We start from the raw sequence: 22,684 nt of genomic DNA, 5'->3' as shown, positions 1-22,684 counted from the left end.
GTGATATATGAAAATAAATTTGTATTAAATTCAAGTTAGCACAGAAAGCAATGTATTAAACATAACGTGATGTAAAAATTCATTTAAAAAATAACAATTAGTATTCTTATACATACGTTTACATTATACTTATATGTATTTCCTCTAATTCATATAGAATACTAATATTTCTATTACAAGTGTCTTTTTTTATTATTAAGTACTTTGCCTGTTGATTGATGTATTTCGGTAAGAGCCATGCCCATGTAATAAATTAATGAAGGCATGACCTATCCATTTTACATAGATTTCAGTATTTTTTTTTTCCAAGTTACTTGCGTACAGCTTAAAGCATTTTACGTTGAAACAACTACCTGTCCTTTTTCATAATATATTTCACAATACAAATAACCTTCAATAGTAATCAAATTTTCTTCAGTAGTTGTTAATAAAACTAGAACTTTATACATTTTAAAATTATTATAGGGGTTGGAAACCTCATGGTTCTGCACGCTTACAGCTGTTAATAATTAAGAACATAACGTGAACAGCCATGTTACAAATTAGCATTCACCCCTCCTTCCATATTTTCTTCCTTTGATTCCGAACTGACGAGCCGAGAACTGGCATCTTTAGACGAAAACTTCTTTAATTATGCGAAAATATTTCTATCTATTCGTTGTTAAAAAATTCAGAAAAAATAATAATAAATAAGAGAAGAATATAAATCTCCAAATGCGAACAACGACAACCTTCGCAAAAGCGAATAGGATGAATTAGCTAGGTTACCAGGTTTGAACTATTATCGCCAAAGTTGGCGATGTTTACATTTACCGGATTCTCTGCAGAAGTGCTTCCACAATTTGAGATAACTGGAATGTGCTTCTTAAAAACAGAAGTAGAATGCATGTTAAAATTTCAGTGCTCAAGAATCCGAGTGTGTTTTTTATATCAGACACATAAAAAATATATTAAAGTACATAATTTATTTTCCTCCATGTCATTAAAATGAAGCATATTTTTTTTTTAAACTCAAACTGTGGTAGTTAGATAATTTAATTATCTTTATTGTAGAATGCCATCAGTTTATCGTATATGTGAGGTTGTCATATAATAACTTTTTTTCATATAAAGCAGTATTTTTCTCAACTGTGGTCCTTGAAGCCTGTCTTTGTGACCCTCCTAAATGTGCAAAAACACTATATTATTTCTAGATGAAATTTTTAAAATTGAACATAATTTCTTACTTATGATATGTAGTTAAGTACATTAGCATATCTTTCAGATATGTTCTCACAACTAAATGATTTAAATCTCTATCTACAAGTCAATTTTTTGTTTGTAATGCTCATGAGAAATTAAGGTGTCTCAAAGGAAACTTGATTTAGTTGTCTAAAACGTAGAAAATTTTCACCACTTCCAGTTTTTGTATCTTTTTTAGGAAAAAATTATTTCGTTGTTGGAAAAGGATTATGGAATGATATATGTTCGCATTTCGAAACTGCGAGGTCACAATTTGGAAGTTATTTTCTGAGTGGTAAATATAATGAATTTTCTCGGGTTTTTTTACTCTTTCTTATTGCAATTTTGAAAATAATAAACTATCATCGAATAAAAGAGAGCAGTTAATTGAATTTTCAAATGATCCTGGATTTATTCCAAGTAAAGGTATGGTTAATTTGTACACCTCATTACGAATGAAAACAAGATGTACTGAACAGAGCGATGGCGCTTAAAATTTCAGTTCATTTTTCTTCTACATATTCTATGTACATTTAGGTTAGGTTATCTGAATATGGCAAATCCACAAGGGCTGTCTTAGGCAGACAGGAATGCTTTCTTGAAACAAGGAATGCTTTCTTGAAATGAAAGACTTTCTGAGGGAAATGGATTGCATTGTTTGTGTGGGTAAAAGTATGAAAACAGAGTATGGAGCCCGCCCATCTAGATTCAAATCCAAATCAGGTTGAATTTCTCGTATTCAGCAATCTTAACTACTCGACATTGGTTGGGTTCGTATATGTGTAAGACTGGATTTTCATAACTTATACAAATAAAAATGGAGGACCAAAATTGACTGAATGTATTAAACTTACCAGCATATATCCAAACATAAAACAGTTGTACTAGAATCAGCATATTCATCCATGTAATTAATGTAAAATCTAATATTTACTTAATTTTTAGTTAATAAAATAACAATTACTCAAACTTAAGTATCCTATAATTATTAAAAACAAATGTACCTTTTCTTCTGTCAACTTAATTACTGAATGCCAACAGAATATTAAATGAAATTTAATTAATTGCATTTTTAAAATATGCTAAAAAATTGCTTTCGAAGAGGACAAGAGTTAGGTGGTCCACAGAACATTCTAATTCATAAAAGTGGTCCTTGCTTGGAAAAAGTTTGAGAAATAGTGATGTAAAGCATGTAAAAAAATTTATGGTTATCATATATGTAATGTTATTTTATATTTACCATATAGTAAGTCATTCCAAAATAGTGATGATATTTTAATGTCAAAGCAATAAAAGTGTTGCAAAATTTAAAATTTTAATGATTTGGAGATTGCTGATTATGTAAAACGTTCAGATTGTCATTGAAATAAATCCCTCCAATATTCTGTGTAATATACTATATTCATGATTTTATTCTATCTAAATTCCTTTTTTTCTTATGGGGAGGTTCAGCTATTTAATTTTATAGAAGTCAGAGAGATAATAGATAAATGATATTGCCATCATGTAAAATAAGTTTGCAACAAAATGCAGTGATAAAAGTTGTATCAAAATGAGGGAAAATGATTTTGATTAAACACTACATTTTTATGTTTTAATCCTCATCAACATTTACTTCTGTAATTTTCCTCAGGTGTGATTCACCTTTTTCATTTCTTTTATAAAGACATTTTATAGTTTGCTAATTATCTGCATATATTAACTTTAATTTTACTATCAGATAGATATATTGTGATCTTTTAACATCTCTATAATATGTCATTATTTCTTAAATAAACTTTCTTGAATCATAGTATCAACTTTTTTTTTATTGTGAGTTTTGTTATTATCATCACTTGTCATTGCATTGAACTGGTGATCTTTTCTCACCAAACATACTCATCTCACTTTTACTGCAGCCTTTGGTATGTCAGGCATACCAAAGCTTTTTACCTTAACAATTAGTGATGGCATGGGCTTAGAGACCTTTTGGTTGATCTTTACATTATGGTAACTTGGCGTTTTTTTGGTGAAAATTTGGCGACCAACTCTCCTACAGTAACCCTCTATTTTTTTTTCCCGCCGCCATTTTGTCTTCACGAAGTAAAGACATGTTTCTTTTCTTTTTATCTACTGAACACTTCTTCCAACAATCTACTAGCCGAATTACACTTATGCTAGAAATTTTATCTAACAAAACTGCTTAATCATGACAAATATTCACTGCAGAATTGGGAAAAAGTGCACAATACCATACTCCTTATGCGTTTTTCAAAATAACACATACACATAAACCATGTACACTCCGACTTATTTTTACTTAAATAAACATCCCAGAATTGCACAAAAATGGCATTGCGCACACTCTTCGCTATATCCATGTACACTGCTTTTTTCTCATAAATTAGAAAAATTTCACGAAAATACATGACTATTTTCTCAATCTTTAAACCCGGTAAAAAGAACATATATGAAATTACCTGATCGTGAAAAAGTATTTACCCTTTCCAAATATGAACATTTCCACATTTAAAATAAATAAAATATCCAAAAACTTTTACCTCTAAATCATCTATTACATTATACACGTCACCAACGAATTCATACCGCAACCATTACAAATACTTAGTATCAAATATTTAAATTATTTCCATGCACGTTTACTTCAACTTAAACGTGTACCAAATTTCTACAAACATAAAATTCACAAAATAACTATCATTTAATTAAAATATCACTAAACTATGTACACGTCGACTTATTTTTACTTAAAAAAACATCCCAGAATTGCACAAAAATGGCATTGTGCACACTCATCACTATATCCATGTACACTGCTTTTTTCTCATAATTTAGAAAAATTTCACGAAAATACATGACAATTTTCTCCATCTTTAAACCCGGTAAAAAAAACATATATGAAATTACCTGATCGCGAAAAAGTATTTACCCTTTCCAAATATGAACATTTCCACATATAAAATAAATAAAATATCCAAAAACTTTTACCTCTAAATCATCTATTACATTATACACGTCACCAATGAATTCGTACCGCAACCATTACAAATACTTAGTGTCAGATATTTAAATTATTTCCATGCACGTTTACTTCAACTAAAACGTATACCAAATTCCTACAAACATAAAATTCACAAAATAACTATCATTTAATTAAAATATAATTAAATTCAAAAACACTACTTAAAATATAAATGAGCACATACCCATTTCGAATTCACTTTAGTTACGGCCATGGGATCCAAAAATTCACGAACACTGTTTCACACAACACAGAATAAGGCCAAATACAAAATTTCCAGATTTTTTCCTGATTTCCCCCCTTTTCCGATTAAAGAACCGTAATTCGTCCATTAATATCACATGACATATCCGATGATCTCTCATTTCCCTCACACAAAATAATGTGTAATCGGAACTGAGTACTGCTCACATTATTACCAAAGTCCCAGGTAGTAACCTTTATCGCCTCCAAAATGTCGCCAAACTACCAGTTACCATATTGTAAAGATCAACCGACCTTTTTTTTTTATCAGTAACCTATGTAACATACCTTTAATACTTAATATATCAGGTGTTGTGTATAATAGCTGTTAAAATTTTGTTTTCTTACTTTTGTTGAGGTGCCCTGATTATTTCATCTCAGTTATTACAGGTTTGCCATGCTTAGGAAATTGAGGGTTTTAGACAGGGCTGTGGAGTCGGAGTCATTCAGTCAGGTATATTTTTGGGTAAAAGGAGTCGGACTCGGAGTTGCTAAAAAAACACGTTGACTCCGACTCCAGTTTTTGCTGAACAGTTTGAATTTGAAATGAAATTAAAGTGAATTGAAAAAAAAATTAATGACAAACTGAGTTAATATTTTTATTTATGGGCTATATGCATCAATAAATAGTTATTTTCTATTTTATTGGTATATTAGTAAATAAATATAAGGGAGCAGGATGGACGTGATATTTGCCATTATTGATTAAACTGATTCATTTACTTACTTATCTCGTTGGTGAATTTAGATAAGCAGCAAGAACTCCCAAAATTGATGCCATTCTTGGGAAGCAAGCAGGAAAAGGAGCAACACAATGGAGAAGTACATATTTGATGATACAGTGGTTTGTTAGGATTAAGAACTTTTTCAGAAAATGTAAATAACCCTAATATTTCACTAAAAAAAGACTGAAATGATCTTGCAGAACTGGAAACCCTTCTTTCAACATCATATATAGCCACAAAAAAGCTACAATCTGAAAAATTAACAGGAGACGAGAATATTAGAAGATGTAGATAACCCTAATGTTTCACTAACAGAAAGATTGTGGAATGATCTTGCAGAATTGGAAACTCTTCTTTCTGTACTGTATATAGCCACCAAATAGTTACAATCTGAAGAATTAACAAGAGGCAAGACTGGAAGAATGCAATGTTTGTTCTTTCTGAAATGGAGGGTTTACTGCAAAAGGAATCATTTCTCAATGAAGAAAAGAGAAACTAGTATGCTAGACAATAAGATCCCACTGGGTTCAATATATGTAGATCCAAAATGCCGAATTTTGTTGTATGACAAAGGCAAAAAAGCCATCTATGAGCCAACTAGAATTATCAAAGGATCTCTGATAAAGTTTTTTTTTTTTTTTTTTTTTTTTTTAGTGTAGACTTATTATTTTTTGCTTGAAAAATCATGTTAATTAGACTGATTAATTTAATTTTAAAATTATGCAAAATTTGCGATAATATTGGTATTGGTTATAGTTAGGCTTGCCAGACGTCCCGGTTTTCAGACAAAATCCCGGAGCCCCGGCTGGTTTACTTCTTGTCTCAGTAAAAATTAAATTTGATTTTATAAGTGACCAAAAAGTCTAAAAATAATTAACTGTGAAGTATTATTTAGGATCACTTTCTTTGTCAGTTATGTCTGTACTGTATGAAAGGTGAAAACTACCTGGAACCATCAGCACCAGTTGAGAGAGTATTTTCTTTGATGAACAATACATGGACTGATGATAGGTGTTTGATGAAGGAAACTACGGTTAAAGACTAGATGACATGTAAAGTTAATATCAGATTTTAGCTTCTGAAGATTTTTACAAGATTAAAACCAAAAAAAGACTTTCTAAAAAACGTACATGTAAATATTGTTCAAATTTTTAATCCGCATTTAAAGTGTTTCTTCTTACTTCCAGTAACTTAAAAATATTAGCATATAAGAAATAAAATGTTCAAATTTATATGCTTGTGTCATTGATTAGGTTCCTATCAAGTAACCATTTAGTCATGGAGAATAAATGACCCTCTAAAACACTCTAAAAACCTGCCAAGGGTGTGTACCCTAGAATACCTGCGATGCCGGGGGGCATTCCGGTGTCCTGGTTGAACATTTCTGAAATCTGGCAAGCTTAGTTATAGTACTCAGGTCGATATATTTCAAGATAATTTAATATGTCTTTTCCAAGTACCAAAAACTATCTAAGAATATTTATTGATATATGGAAATCTAATTTTAATTTTGGCCTAATTTTAAAGTCAGCATGCTTCTTTTCCATCTATTAAGTATATTTTGTTTTGTATGCATGGAAATAGTTTTGTAGTCATATTTATCTTTATAAATATAATACAAGAAAAATATTTTTTATAGGAGAAAAATGTAGAATCTCTACGAAATTTGTCTATGGTTTTACGGCAGATTGGAGATACCCCGGAAGAAAAAATTGCTAATATTCACCAAAGCTTAGAAAAGGCTAAAGAGGCTGTGAATCTGAATATTCAAGATGGAAATTCATGGTGTAAGTAAACAGATTTAGAAATCTGTGTATTTTTGAATTATGTATTCTGCTTACATACCTTTTAATATGTTATTTTTTTTTTTTTTTTTTTGTTAATGATTATTGTAAGTTTAATGAATTAAGTTTATATGAGAAGTGTAAATCTCTAAATTGAATTTCTTCATCCTTTTGTTTATCATTGTTTTAAAACAATTGCACTTATTATCCTCAAAATACATTTCTGGATACTGAAATAAAATATATTCAGAAAGTGTTTAATTTTATCAGTGACTGGAAGGGGTAAATTCAAGATTATTGCTTTTATTTTTCATTTGTTTCAAAAATAATATTCCTTAATTAATATATAACTACAGAAAAACTTCAGTTATTAGATTTAATTAAATCAACATTTGAAAAATCAGATAATTGGGTTTTCTGGTTTCTTTATGCCACTTATGCATTTACTGTAATGCAAATTAATGAATTTTTTCATTTGTCATATTTAATTTAGAGGAACATAAAAAGTTACAGAAATAAGTTATGGTAATAAAATAGTTATACTCCCAAGTATACACAAAATAATAATCCATTGTATATCTAAAAGCTGTATGAAAATTTGACAAAAGTTCCTCCTGTGAAGAAAGAACTAATGTTGCTTAATCTGTATGTAGAAAAGAAGTTTGGGCTAAACAACGATTTATGGGATAAACGTAGAACGGGAAACTGTTGCGCACTGCATGATGACTCTATTATTAACCTTAATAGTGATAGACTTTATATTTGTTTATGTTGAAAGGTAATACATGCATCCAAATTTAAAGTGAAATTACAATTTATTTATTTAATATTTTTAATTTATTTAATTTTTTTAATCTGTGTAATTTTTTACTATAATCATCATTAGCAATGTAAGTTGTGTATAGAAGTGGCTAATATTCTATAAACAGGGTAAGTTGGTGCCAAACTATTTTGGCCTTCAAAATTTGGCTTTTTTTTTTTTTTTTTTTTTTTTGCATTGAAAGCACTAAGATGTGATTTTTAAATGTAAACAGGATAGTAACTTTTTTAAGTTTTGCAGTAGTGAAACGGGGTTAATTTATGTAAATAGAATAGTAAAATGAGACGATAAAATACTAGATGAGTAAAACAAAGTCCAATAGCTTTGCAAGTAAAATCATAGTCCTATCTATGTTGTAATTCATCATAAAATGATTGAACAATTCTTGTAAATAATTATTGAGTAAATAAATATATACACTTATCAGATCAGAGCACTGCGAAGTGAGTTTTAAACGTAAACAGAGTAGCAAATTTTTGTTTACAGTGGTGAACATGATTATTATGTGCAAAAATAGAATAGTAAATGAAATTGATTAAATGATAAAACAACTTCTTGGAATTCAACGCACTAAACAACTTTCGTTCAAAATTAAAAAACTTTAAATGTTCCACATCTTTCGATTGCCACATGCAAGAAACAAAACTAAAAAAAATAAATAAAATTAAATGAAAACATTCATACTTCACGTCATCTGAAATCCAACATTCTCCCACCAACAACAGCTTAACCTGCAAATATTTATATAAATATAATATTAAACATATATATATATATATAATATTAAACAGTAAAACTTTTAAAAACAAACACAGTATTTCAAAATTAAATTAAAAAAAAATCTTATGGCTACACTAAATTTGCATTCTTACAATTACCGAAATAAAGCTCTAGGTTTGCCACAAGAAAAAATACAGCTGGAAACCACAACCAAATTAAAACCGCACCGAATAAAAAATTCTTGCCAAGTTTGACGCTCACCCCAATTATGGAATATTAACCATAAAAGCTTTGGTCAGGCCCCCCCAAAAAGTCTCATTTAGTTACTTGTTCTGGTATATTTTAAAAAGACCATCTATCTATATTATATTTTGATGACCTTTCTTAGTTTTGACTTTATGTTTTTCCTTATATTTTCATATGAAATAATTGCTAGTAACAGTTATTGAAGATGATAGTCACATTGGTATATCATTAAGCCATTTTATGATAGATTTAGACATTTATATGTATTACTGTTTGAAATAAAACTTTGTCTTCACAATAAAAACTATTAACTTTTGTCTTTGCTTTGTGAAAAAATGGTTATGTTGGTCCTTAACATATTTCAAAGCTTATCATGACATCAAAAGGGGCACTGTGCACTTTTGAAAACCTTAGCATCAGTTTGCTTCTGAGCAGCTTCTATATATCATATTTTTCTCTAGTAAAATCAGATATATAAGAAAAATTTTGAGATGATATATGATTTCTGTGTGTACATTTGACATATAGCAATAAGAATGTTTCTTGGGAGTTTGCAATTACTATTGCTGTTGTTAAAAAAAAAAAAAAAAAAATTGCTAATACTTTTTTTTCTTTGATCTTTTTTGCATCAGTGTATATTCGAGTAGTTAAATTGATTATCAATTTTATTTTAAGGAAATTTCTTCAGAAAGAATTTGATTGATTGAGATTTCCGTTTTTGATATAATTTCAGCTTTTATTTCTAGTAGTATTTTGTCTTTGTTTTTTGAATTGTACATGATGTTTTAATCTTCTGATGAAATCTTGATAAAATACCATTAGACAATATCTTTTGATTAAAAAAATTAAGGCATTGTTTGAAAATCTTTGTATCAAAGTTTATAAAATCTCTTATTCCACACTTTATTTAAAATTTAACTTTCTGTTAAATTAGTGATGTCATAAAATAAATCAAGTTTTTTTATGAAAATGATGTAACATTTTCTGATTTTTCTCATTTTGAGAAAATTCTATCATCTGAATTTGGTAGCATGTTTTTTAAAATTAAGCACCATATTATTATTTATTTTTGCTGCATTATTTATTTTTGAAGGTACATTTTTAATGTTTGCTAATTAAAAATTAAAATAATTAATAATACTTTTGAACATAGTGTTAATTATTTGATACTTATTAATTATTTATTTGATACTTATTTGATAAACAATGAAGTACAACTTAAACACTAAGCGTTTAAGTTGTACTTTGGGTCAATATGCCAGTCTCTTTCTTATAAATACTATATATTAATTTTAAAAAAATAAAATAGTAAATTATGTATTTTTATCTGTTTTGTTAAATGAATATTTATTGATTATAAAGTGAAAAGATGCATAGAACAATATTTGAGAAACTTGTTCTTTTAGTAAATTTGCAAAATGGCTTCCAGAGGATAGTAGGACATTTATGTCATTGCTTGTATATCATAAATGTTTTCATATATTTATATGGATACATTCATTATTTCGTAGAAAAACGGCAACTTCAATAAATTGATATTATTTAAGCATTTCAGAAGTCCACTGACATGTCAAATGATGAAAACATTTAGCAAATGAAATATAATGAAACTAAGATCATAAAGAGAATGTAATATTGATGAATGCATTGACAAAATTCCCTAACGTTATAAGGTATTTCTCCCGCCTTCTTAGCATGCCTTCATAGTGTAGTGGTCAGGGCACATATTCAAGAGGTCCAAGGTTCAAGTCCTGGCAGAGCATTGTTTATTTTCCATATCTCCTGCTTTAAAAAAAAAAAAAAAAAAAAAAAAAAAAAAAAAAAAAAAAAACCTAATGACTACAGTGCCACTTGAACTAAAAGTGTAGTAGATGATGATTCTCTACCACCAGGATTTGGCAATCCCCTAATCCCCAGTTGTCCCTTAAAAGATGGAGTATGTAAGACATTTTCTCCCTCCTTTTCTGCATGCCTTTGTGGTGTAACGATCAGCACGTTTGGCGTGTATTCGAGAGGTCTGTGCTTCGACTATCGGCAAGGGCATAGCTCATTTTTTATCTCTCTTGCTTCAAAAAGATTCCAATGACTCTGCAACGTCCTGAAAATTTCAGCGGGGAAGATATGTATTAGCTGAAAATAATATAGAAGCAAGTTTTTTTTTTTTTTTCAATAAAACTACTAAAAATATCACGTTCTAGTGTTGTCCAGATGCTGAGAATAACTTTTTGAAAAGTTAGCTGCCAACTCTTCCCAGTTTTCTATCGCATCTCCTGGTTTTTACTTTTAGCCTTTACTAAGAGAAATGTTTAATAAATAAAATGAATACTAATAAATGAAATAAATTTATTTTATTCAGTTTATGAAACTTAAAGTAGGCAAATTCCATTCCTCTATTTCTGATGGTTTTCAAAAACATTTTTTTGTATTAAATTTTATTTCCTCTGAATTTTATTTTTTTATTATTAGATTTTGTTGATCTTATTAAATTTTATTTGATCTGAGTTATTTTAATCTACTGTTGATATTTAAGGATTTTTACATGAAGATTCAAGCAATATTTAATCTAAAAAAATGTGTGCATTTAATTTTATTTATTTCAATATATGGTATATTATAAAGTTTAGCCACACGAATACTATGTACATTAATTATTAATTTTATTTTCATCATATTTAAATGTACTTGGGTGAAAAAGCCCTATTTCCCTTTTCAGGACTTTTCCAGTGTAAGAATGAGAGAAAATGAAATTAACCAATGAACATAAAATTTAGAATATCCAAAGAAAAGCTAGTATTTTTTACATCAGAACTGAACTACAACATGAACCTTGCATTATGAAGTGAATTAAGTTCTGTTTGGAGTTCTTTTGAGGTGGTACAACATGAAAACCTTCTGGTTTCTTTCTGGTTTTCTGGCAAAAATCTCCAGATTTTTAATATTTCAAAGTTGACAGCTATGAGTTAGCCTATAATGTTGAAGTCCTCTGTTTGTAATATGTATCTCATGTTGTTCTGAACTAGATATCTCTTTTGAGTAGTTATAAAGATAGCATCCAGTGTAGAAGTAATCATAGCCAGGTTCATTAATCATAGCTAGGTTCATATCATTAATCATTGCCAGGTTGATAATTAAATGCTGTAGTAATTTAAAAATTTGTATCTGCAATTTTTTATGAATTAGTATTTTAGTATCATATCAAGGAAATTTTCCATCCATTTTTTTAAAAAATACTACAGTCAAAAGTTTTTAATCCGGACTCGTCGGGACTTCGGCGATTCCGGATTATCGATTTTTCTGGATAATAGATCATCAGTTTAAATCTGGTAAGATCGCATGCAGAAATTATAAAATTAAAAATATGAAACCGTAATTTATAAAATAATGAGCAATTATTATCTAAAGGGTATCAAAATTTACAAAAAAAGAAGCTTAATATTTATTTGTGTACTTTATTAAACATTTCTTTCAATGCGCGCATGCGTAAAGCATACATTATGCATAGTCGAAATTAGAAAATTGCAACCAGAATCCTGAAGATCTCTTGTTTGCCAAGAATGGAAAATATTTCATTCTAGAAATTCGTAACATCAATTTGGCGTCCAATGGCTGCTTCATCTGGGGATAGATGTCCCCCTTTCTAGCTACACCCTTGCAAGAAAGCCTTTTGTAGTATCGTTAGAGGCATTTTATCCCATTCATCTTGAACAGCTTTCTCAAAGTCCAAGGAGGGTTATGGGTCAATGTTTCAACAATCTGCTTTTAAAAGACCAAAAGCACAAAATCCATGGGTGATACATCAGGAGAATTACTAAGGGTATGAGTGAAGGGATGGCCTTGGTATCCAGTTTTTCTTCCTTTTTTTTTTCAGGAAATGAACTGTAAATTTTTATGTGTGGCTGCTTTGTCTTGATGCAGTTATACTGATTGGTGGTACTGTAAAGAGAAGGTGTTTCATATTTGAAAATTGGATATGGCATATGTTCCTGAAAATATGTGAAGTTGATCTTAACATCTTTCTCCACTATCTTTATTTTTAATTTTCCATTATATGGAAAACCAGCAACAATCTGTAATCCTTTTGAAAAAAAAAAAATTAGAGTCTTCCAATCATGCTTTGAGATTTTTTTCTCATCTTTTATGATAATAAATGGATCTCTTTTTATTTCAATCATTTAAATACACCCAACATTTATCTATTGTGACATAATTTTTCCATTTTTGCCCCTGTAAATGATTCTTATAAAGAATTCTGCAGCACGTTCTGCGTTCGGCAATGTATTGTGGAGAAAGACTATGCATGTTACATTGTTTTGCCTTTTCAAGATTCATATCAGCATTAATCTGTTTGTTGTCAGTTAACCCTGAGCATTTTAATAATTTTGCAATTGCCCTTTGACTTGGCTAATTTTCTTTTAACATTAAAAATTTCACTTTCGCAGCATTCGAAACATGGTGTTTTTTCCTTGGATAGGTATTTGGAACAAATTTTTCATTTGAAGCCAAACTTTGACGGTTTTTTTTCCTTTTTTGTTGACAATATTACCTATCATAGCTTTAGGTATCGAAAACCATGGATTTCACAGCATTTTTTAATAACTAGATACGAGTAATTTTCTTCGGAAAGAGCACAAACCTAGCCTTCTGTCCACTGCTTCTTTAAGAGCATTGTAGCAGACGATAATTTTTACTTTAAAAATATAGCTGCAGTTAAAATTTTTTTTTTCTAAGCAGGCGATTTTTTTATAGCAAAGCATAATCGTCTCAAAAATGTGTGAACAGCCTTTGTATATGCACTGTATTCAAATTTTGTTCTTTAATTTTCTTAGATGGGCATTCTGTAAAGGATATTTTTTTCCCAAGCCATCCACGGCAAGCTTCTCCACAATTGTTGTTTTGGTCCTAATAGATAATTTCTTTTGTTTTATGAACCTGAAACATCAGTTCGGCCCTCCAACAAAAATTTTAATACCCAGCTTGAAGGCAAATTTTAACTGTTGACAGTGGTAATCCCTTTCCTGTTTGCTTCATTATCCATTTTTCTAAATTGTCTTCTAAAACAGGCAAGACTATGATGTCAGTATAAGAAGGTCTTTTATTTTTAGGCATTCCCTCTAATTTTTCTTGTTTGTACTTTCACCGCTAAATGCATTTCTCATCAACCTGAAATTCTCTAGCTGCAGCCTGATTTCTAATTTCTATGACTTTATTCACTGCCTAAAGGTTAAAAGCCAGCTATGTATCCTTTTCTTTGTGTAGGAGCCATAATTATAATAATAATAATTTTAAAATTCAGAAAGCACAAATGATGAAGTAAGCACTCCAATAAACAAGTCATAAAGCTTTATTTTTAAAGATATGTGCAATAATGAACATGGAACTTGGAAAAATGCATTAAAAAGAAGATGCTTATCAGAAAGCACAGATAAAACCACGAAGTTCAGCAGAAAGTACATGCATTCTGGTGTGTTGACACCGAGTGCACCCTATTGTAGAGTTTCATGCGAGTTCGAACTTATTGCACCGCCTTAGTGCAACCTGAGCCCTCATAACAGGCTAAAATATTGCAGTGAATTCAACATTACCAGATTTGCTTGGGCATAACTTACAATCTAAACTAGCAAAGTTCTAAAGAAGGAGGAAAGATAAAATTTCTTCAGATATACTGTAGACCTAAATTTTCAACTTTTAAGCACTTGTAAACTGTAGCTTATCTAGCAAAATTTCAATAACTAAATAGTTATTTAATAGCATGTTAATACATTGTTTCATCTGTTTCAGATATATTGGGCAATGCCTATTTGAGCTTGTATTTTTCTACGGATCAGAACCCAAATATGATTAAACAGTGTCTATCATCATACAGTCAGGCTGTAAGTAAATCTTTTGAAATTACTGCTTAACATTTCAGCCCCATGAATAAATTTTGCATATGTGCATTTATGATTATAGATTTTAATGAGATTTATATTTCAGGCTAATAAAATCTAGGAACTTAAAGTATGTAAATGAACCTGTTTTTCAACAACTTATATAGCAGCATATTGAGTACTTTCTTATTATCCGCACCCCAATGGAAAGTAACTAAATCATTGTTGACTTATTGGTGGAAAATATTTGTTTAGCTATTTTTTTTTACTCATAAGTACAGTTCTGTTCATACATAATGCTAAAAAGAAGTATTTTATAAAAAACCAAAGTTCTATTACAATATTAATCATAGAATTAGTGGGAATATTAAACAGAGAAATAGTAATAAAACACTAAGCATGCAAATCCATGTGTGTAGGCATATGTGTAGTATGCACTTGCTTGTGTTGGCTATTGTCACATGTATATTTCAAAATATGCTAGTGTGATTTTATGAAGTGTTGAAATTGGGGATGCAAATAATCAGAACGCAATCAATATTTTTATAGTGTTGTTATGTTTGAGAAGTTAGAAATGAAGGTAATAAATGCACTATCAACAAAGGAAAAACAAAGGAAAGAAGTCTCTTCTAGGCATCCATTGCTATGATTGCTATTGATTGTATACCACAGGCATGTATAGCTGCAGTAGTGCGATGAATGCCAGAAAGAATAATATTTTCTTTTCAGACAAATCTGGCTTCTGACTACAACACCATAATAGTTGTATCCGATTTTGGTAGCACCACAGTGACAGACTCTTGCATAATGCAATGCATACTTCCCCATCATCTGGAGTTATGGTTTGAAGTAGCATTAAATTTTATTTCCACACCTACCTGAAACAAATTGCAAGCACATTCAACAGCCAGTTCAGTGGTTACATTATAAGGTATTTCTCCCACTTTCCTAGCGTGCCTTCATGGTGTAACGGTAGCACGCTGGGCCGGTATTCCAGAGGTCCGTGGTTCGATTCCCGGCAAGGGCATTGCTCATTTTTCAAGTCTCCTGCTTCAAAACAAATCCTGATTTCTCTACAACTTATTAAAAATGATCCTTATCTTCAAAGCTTCCATGTAGCCATGTTTCAACAGGAACATATGCGATTGCATGTTACACATAAATTATTCATCATAATTGAATAGGTCACACTGCTGAATAGCCTGGTCACTTGGCCTAGCTATTCTCGCAATATGTTGTACTTCAAACTTGTTTGGTCTATGACCAGCTAATGAATGGCCCAGCATGTACACGGAATGGAAAAAAAAGGGGGGGATAGTTCTATATCTTCTGTTCCACTTGGCCGATTGATGAAACAAGGAGCACTAGTGGGACATCTGCTGTGCAGTCCCGTAATCCAACAGCATCCTCTGAACTGTGTGATCCAAAACATTTGTACCTGAACCTGCATTGTACTGGGCTGTCAGTCGAGCCATTGTCTGGCATTGATTTTGCGGTACCAAGCGGGACAATCTGTGACATCCATTTTCTTTGATGATGCGTGGACGTCAAACACCATGGCATCTATTGCTGGTTTCACCATCATTTATCCACTTTGCATAAATATTAACAACAGCAGATTGTGAACATTTACAAACCATGCAATTTTGGAGATACTCATTCCAAGTCTTCGGACCATTACAATCTGCCCTCTATCAAATTCACTTAGATTAATCATAATGTTTTGGCTCGTTAGTGTATGTAGTGATAATGCATTGCAAATACTATTTCTTATTGTAGTACTTTTCAGCTATTAATTGTTCTGTCATTACACAGTATTTCTTGATGTTATATTGTAATACATTTATTCTTTTGGCTTTATTACCAAATAATATCATGAGCCATTAAATTTATCTAAATGTAATATACCAAGTTTTGTGTCTAGAAAATATATTTGACTAATATATCAAAATGTATTTAGTATTTTCTACAGTTTAGCTTACAAACCAAACTGCAAATATGATGTAAACATTTTTAATAACTTTCAATAAAACTACCTGAAATCACATCATTGAAAAAGCAGCTTATTCATTTATTAAACAGTTGGGCTATAAACTCGTTACATTTTATGCAAATTATTTTAAAAATAATTAGATATTTAAAATTTATAACAGCAGTTTAATTTTTTTATCATTGCAGTATGCTGATGAATCTGTGAGGTGCAATCCATATCTGCATTATAACTGGGCAGTAGTGAGTATTTCATGTATTGAGTTTTCAAACTGGGTTTCTAATTTGTAAAATCAGATAGCTATAAAGTGAGATATACTTTTATTTATTACACTAATAAAATGCACATTTTAATTAAGTTTGCAGATTTCCTTTTTCCTCACAACATTTTTTATTGCAAGAAAACTGGAAATTCATGTCAAATAATGGAAATAAATATGAGAACAAATTATAATTTTTCTTTTTTGACAGCTTTTTTCAACATTTCTTTCTTTTATCTAATCACATATTTTCGTTTTCATGAAACTAAAATTACAAACTGGTTTTGCCTTTATATAGGTATATACAGTCAAAAGTCGTTAATTTGGACACCCATAATCCGGAATGATCTATAATCCGGACCTCAAAGCTACAAACTTTCTCCACATGCGTTGCGTTGACGCATGCTCGTAAGACCTTTACGGCTGCGAATATGCATGTGCGCATGCGCAAAATACGTTTACGAATGCGTGTTTAATGTATAACGGACGGCATAAGCTAAGCTAAAATTATCTAATTCAGTTAATTTTGCAGATTGCGTTGTTCCTTAATCTTCGAATTGGATTCGGCTTATTATTTTTTTTAAGACTGTTAGAGCAATTTTTATAAAAGTAAGCTTGAACTTTCGTTTATGTCAAATAGAATTTCCAATATATATTTACTAATATGTAATGCATCTACAAAGCGAAAGTATGTTTCGAAGTCTATTAAACAAAAAGTGGAATTCCTGCAAAAAATGGATAAAGGCATATTCTTTGTTTATCTAAACTTTAACGTTTGTTTATCTTTAATGCCACAGCGCACAATGAATTGGAAGTTGATTTGTCAGCACTATCCTTATCTTCAGCGCAGATGTTTTTATTTTATTTGGCTTATAATTCCTTACCAAATGTAGTATTTCATCTCGATATGCTCCGTCTTTGATATGATTTAAAACAAGTTCCTCGTCATTATAATTCGCTTCTGATAGCGAAGAAAAGTGACAGAGGTTATTGAAAATGAAAAAATTTCGATTGACAAATTAGTCGGTGTTCTTGACACAGCAATTATAGGACTTGAACAGTGGAACTTTGTAACTGAACAAGAAATTATGTCTGTTTAATAGAATTAAAGAGAAAGTATTATCACATGAAACGAAGCAAAACTTAAACAACTTACATTGAAAGAAATGTTTAATAAAGTAAACAAATAAATATTAAGCTTTTTCTTTTTGCAAATTTTGATACCCTTTAGATAATAATTGTTTTTTATTTCATAAATTACGGTTTCATATTTTTAATTTTAGAATTTCTGCATGCCATCTAACGAGATTTAAAGTGATGATCTATAATCCGGAAAAATCGATAATCTGGAATCGCCGAAGTCCCGACGAGTCCGGATTAACGACTTATTTTGACACAAAATCAGACTTTTTCTGAAATGACGCCAATTTTTTCCCCATATTTCGATTCTATGACGCAAATTACGTAAAACTGCCAAGTTTTGTAAAAATCGCATGAGTAGTTTTTAAAAAATTAGCCCTCAAAATTTTAGCTCCTCCATGTTAATACAGTGGTATGCATTTATTAATCTCTCCTTTTTTATTAAAGTTATTTTATTGTGTCTTTCACATTTCAAAATTTAAGTTCATTCCAAATAAAATTCGTGCATTTTCTATGATTCATTTTTAAAATTTGTATTTTAAAATAATTTTATAAATTTTTCGAAAAAATTTTGAATTATAACTTATAAAACTTTTGCCAGCATCTTAGTATTTCTAAGCATACCTGCAAAAAATTACAGCTTTTTATTCCAAATTTCTGAAGATATACGTGAATTTTTATATTGGCATGTTTTGAAATTTGGCATGTTTATTAAAAGCGATAATAATATCAAATGTGGTTTAGGCTCTTTGTTAAAATTATTTGGAAGTAGGAACGATGTGACTTTTTTTCTGCTCCTGTACAATGGATGGGAAAGAAAAATAGGTTGCCATATATTAAGAAGTTCGCCAAGTGAATTATTCTAGGGGCAAACTGAAATTCGCCAAAATAAATTTTTGAATTTCTCCATAAATTTTGCACTTAATCTTACAAAATTTAATACTTAGGCATAATTTGAGTCATAGAATTGAAATATGGAAGAAATTTGGTATGCTATTTCAGAAAAAGGTCCTATTTTGAATCAAAATACCTATGTTAGAGCAATGCTATATATATAGAAATAATTTGAACGTTGAATTTATGTAGATGTATCCAAAAGTAGTTGTTGACTCATAGCCAGTATGATAGTTCTTTATTTTCATTAAAAACATTTTTGATACATCACTCATAAATTGGTACTAAGCATGCAATTTTTACATTTTTGAGATGTTGCAGTAAGAAACGTAGTGACAGCAATCTATCTGTATAGGGAAGCAGAGAGCAAATGTGATATTTCCAAAATGAAATCCCCATTCAGAGTAATTTAGTTTCAGTTCAGATTTATCCTTAATGGCTACTTTAAATTTTAATTCACGAATTTGAAACCATTATTGTCTGAAGCCTTATTGATTCATGTTTACATCATTTCATCAAATGAAATTTAAGCATCATACTGTGGTATGCAAAATTAATGGATGAGACAGGCTTTCACATGTAACACTGTGCAGAAGTGTTCACATCAATCCAAGTCATATCGTAAGATTTTCAAGATATGAAAATTGGGAACAAGTGACCAAAACCATGCAGGCAGGGAATAAAAAAGATAAAAAGGCACTTTATTGAAAAGACAACTGAGCATAGCTGGAGAGAAGACAGAAACATCCATATGACAGGTATCTGATGAAAAAAAAAAGTCTAGTCTTTAGAAGAGATATAATCATTCCTTACTGCAATGCAGAAATTACATCTGTCCATACTGCAGACAACATTGTCAATCCAAGCGGCATAGAATAATTATTAAAAAATTTTTATAGTCAAAATTGCTCCTTTACTCACTTTGCAAAGTCATCCTGAGATTTGGCCATCTTATGGTACCACTTCTTTTGGCTCATTTCTGATGTGGTATATTTTCAAGGTCTTCTTTTTCAGTCCTCCGACATTGAATGCATCACTTCTCCACTTCAAATTCTCGAGCTGCTGTTCTATTTTCAGTTTGTTTAACATGGAAAATTACTATATGCTTAGAATCAGCAGTACAGTTTAAGTGCAATTTTCAAAATTTTCCCATTTCCTTCATACTTAAAAACTATCCAACAAGTACTTATATTGAAGTTAACAAGGATCTGTAGCTGTCAGAATGCCAAAAAGAATCAGTTTGTGCTGAAGGGAGAGAAAGAAGAAATAATTCGGAGTATATTATTGGAACACAAATGAAGTCATGTTCACATTTGCAAGAACAACAGTAGAAAGAGGAGGGGAGATGATGGGTTTCAGAAGATTCATCAAAAGGCAGAGAACAGAGGCCATTCAAGCTGATGTGAATGCTGATTTGAACAAGGGAAGAATGAAACTGTTCTAAAATCCCATTTAGGCATGTAGGTCCATTCAAGGGAAAGAATATAAGTGCAAAAATGTTTGCAGAAAGCAACTGGGTTGTCTTCTGTGTAGGATCCAAGTTATATACAGTGATTCAATACTTAATGAATAATTTTTTTAAGTGCACGCGAGCACCACATTGGTGGAAATTCTGCACCTACTAAAAATTTAAGTTTTACACATGTAAATGCCGCTGTATTTCTTCCAAAAATTATAATGCAGTAATCATCTGCAGTGCTAAAACGAAGGCAAAATTTTTCCTTTAAAATGTATTTCTATAAAACATTTACTAGTTTTGTATATGTAACCTAAAGTTTAAATTTTAGAGGACAATTTTTAAAAAGTGATAATTCATACCATACAAAATTATTTTTTTAACATACTGTATAAAAGAAGGGAAGTGTGAAGATGTTAATGCAGAAAACAGTCAGAAACTCATTTATAGTTGCTAGTCCAAAAATTGGCAGAGAGTATTTGTTAGTCAATTTGTAATTCTCTTGCATGTGGATTTAGGTTTTCTTAGACAAGAACATTGCATATATCCCAAGCAGAAGACTTTTATCTACTAAGAGATGCTGGAAAATCTAATTGCACTGCCTGTTCTATAAACTAGTGGATTCATTTAATGCGATAAGGATAAATCACAACTGTCAATGCATGAATCCTAAGCAAATGGTGTCCGTTTTAGAAATCAACTAGCACATGGAAAACTAAGGTAAAAATGAGATCAAAACTCTAGGTCAACATGTCAAAACTGTGTTTAAACAAGCAGAATGAAATTTACAAGTCAGCTGGCAACTCTGCAATAATCCTGTTTAATTGTTTTCTTCCACACAAAACAACTGCCTTCTACAACAACTGTCTAAAACACATCAAAGAATTTTGTTCTTTAGAATTATATGAAACTGAATCTAAATACTGTTGCCTGTGTATGGGTTCGTAATAGATTGAATGCACACAGATTCGATGATAGATTAATAAAAATTTATTTTATCAAAATAAAAACTTCAAAGTTCTGGAATTTTTCACAGAAATACTCATATGGGAGTTCACAGTACCACAGAGTACAAGCAGTAGTTGCACATCAAACTACTAAGAACGTTAAATACAACATAGTGCAAAGCACATGTAAACTCAAATACTAACTCAAATATTTCAGTTCACACGGAACTAACAACAATAACTAAGCAACTGAGAGAAAATGCTCTCTCTTCGGTCTTAAGTAATTTTCAACCGGCTGCTGAGATAGTCCTAGTATTCTCTGCTGCTCGAAATTACTGGAAAGCAATATGGGGGTGAAATTACTGTTGCAGTTAACACGGTGGTCAATTACATTTATTTAATTTCAATACATGTTATGGTGATACTGGGACCGAACCAAAATGTTGCCAAATGGTTGCCAAATTTGGTGACAAAATAAGCTGCCAAAACTGTTGTCAGCTTGCTGATACCTTGCCAAATTACCAAGATACTCATTTACTCAAAATTAAATGCACGTGCCTCTGTATTCTTACTTTTCTGGCATAGCTTCTGTTTAGATTTTTTCATGTTACAAAAAAAAATACAAAAATTGTACTTATAATTCTACTAAAATTACCTATCTAAGTATAAAATTGGTAACACTATATATGACAAATTGCTGAAAACAATATACATCCTCCTGATTTTGTGGAAAAACTCACCAAAAAAATCAACAAGCTAATTCCTGCTTGCTAAAGCCATCCATTCAAGATCCAGCTGACGAAGCAGACAGGTTGTTTGTGAAAGCTCCGGTTATTTAAATTTTATTCTATTTAGTTACATATGAGTCTGATCTGTCTGAGTTATCCCATTTTTAGAGGGCATCCCTGTTATAAAACTCTTCATATTGTGATATGGTTGCATTCATGCTGTAAGTATTGACAATCATACTTGTGTCCAGATGTGTAAAGCTTAGTCTTCAATTTCAGGAGTTTTTACATTTCTTACATGACCATCATCATGCCTGCTGAGATTAAACATTACGAATTAAAAAAGCTAGATATGCAAATGCTCAAATGTTACATGATCCCGTGCTTGCCCAATGGGGATGTGTTCATAATGCAGTTATTGTAATGCTGTTCCATTTATTTGAGGGGGCCACTGCATGTATGCTTTCTTACCATGTGTAAAATGATTTATCAAAGGTAGAATCCTCATTGGGACTCATTGGAAGTTTTTGAAAACATTTACTTATAAAGAATACTAGAAATAGCTTTCTAATATTTTCTGTCTTCAGTTCCTACCAAGCACTGTATTATGAAAACTTCTTGT

The 22,684-nt window shown here is 30.6% G+C and overlaps 1 protein-coding gene across 4 annotated transcripts in view; it reads left to right on the top strand.

Annotated features, from left to right (window-relative positions):
* The window catches only part of LOC118186046 (tetratricopeptide repeat protein 5-like), a 44,570-nt gene that overhangs the window by 7,245 nt on the left and 14,641 nt on the right, over window positions 1-22,684 (top strand). For all 4 annotated transcript variants that reach the window (XM_035356035.2, XM_035356032.2, XM_035356031.2 and 1 more), the window contains 3 exons: window positions 6,851-6,998; window positions 14,560-14,651; window positions 16,827-16,880. In XM_035356035.2, coding sequence (XP_035211926.1) covers window positions 6,851-6,998; window positions 14,560-14,651; window positions 16,827-16,880 — 294 coding nt within the window. The remainder of the gene's footprint in view (window positions 1-6,850; window positions 6,999-14,559; window positions 14,652-16,826; window positions 16,881-22,684) is intronic.

Source organism: Stegodyphus dumicola, chromosome 2 (assembly GCF_044657685.1).
Source record: "Stegodyphus dumicola isolate Sdum_Otavi_A_Nest chromosome 2, ASM4465768v1".
In the NCBI taxonomy this organism is placed as follows: domain Eukaryota; kingdom Metazoa; phylum Arthropoda; class Arachnida; order Araneae; family Eresidae; genus Stegodyphus; species Stegodyphus dumicola.
The sequence above is the reverse complement of the archived record's forward strand: the minus strand, read 5'-3'. Positions and strand labels throughout refer to the sequence as shown.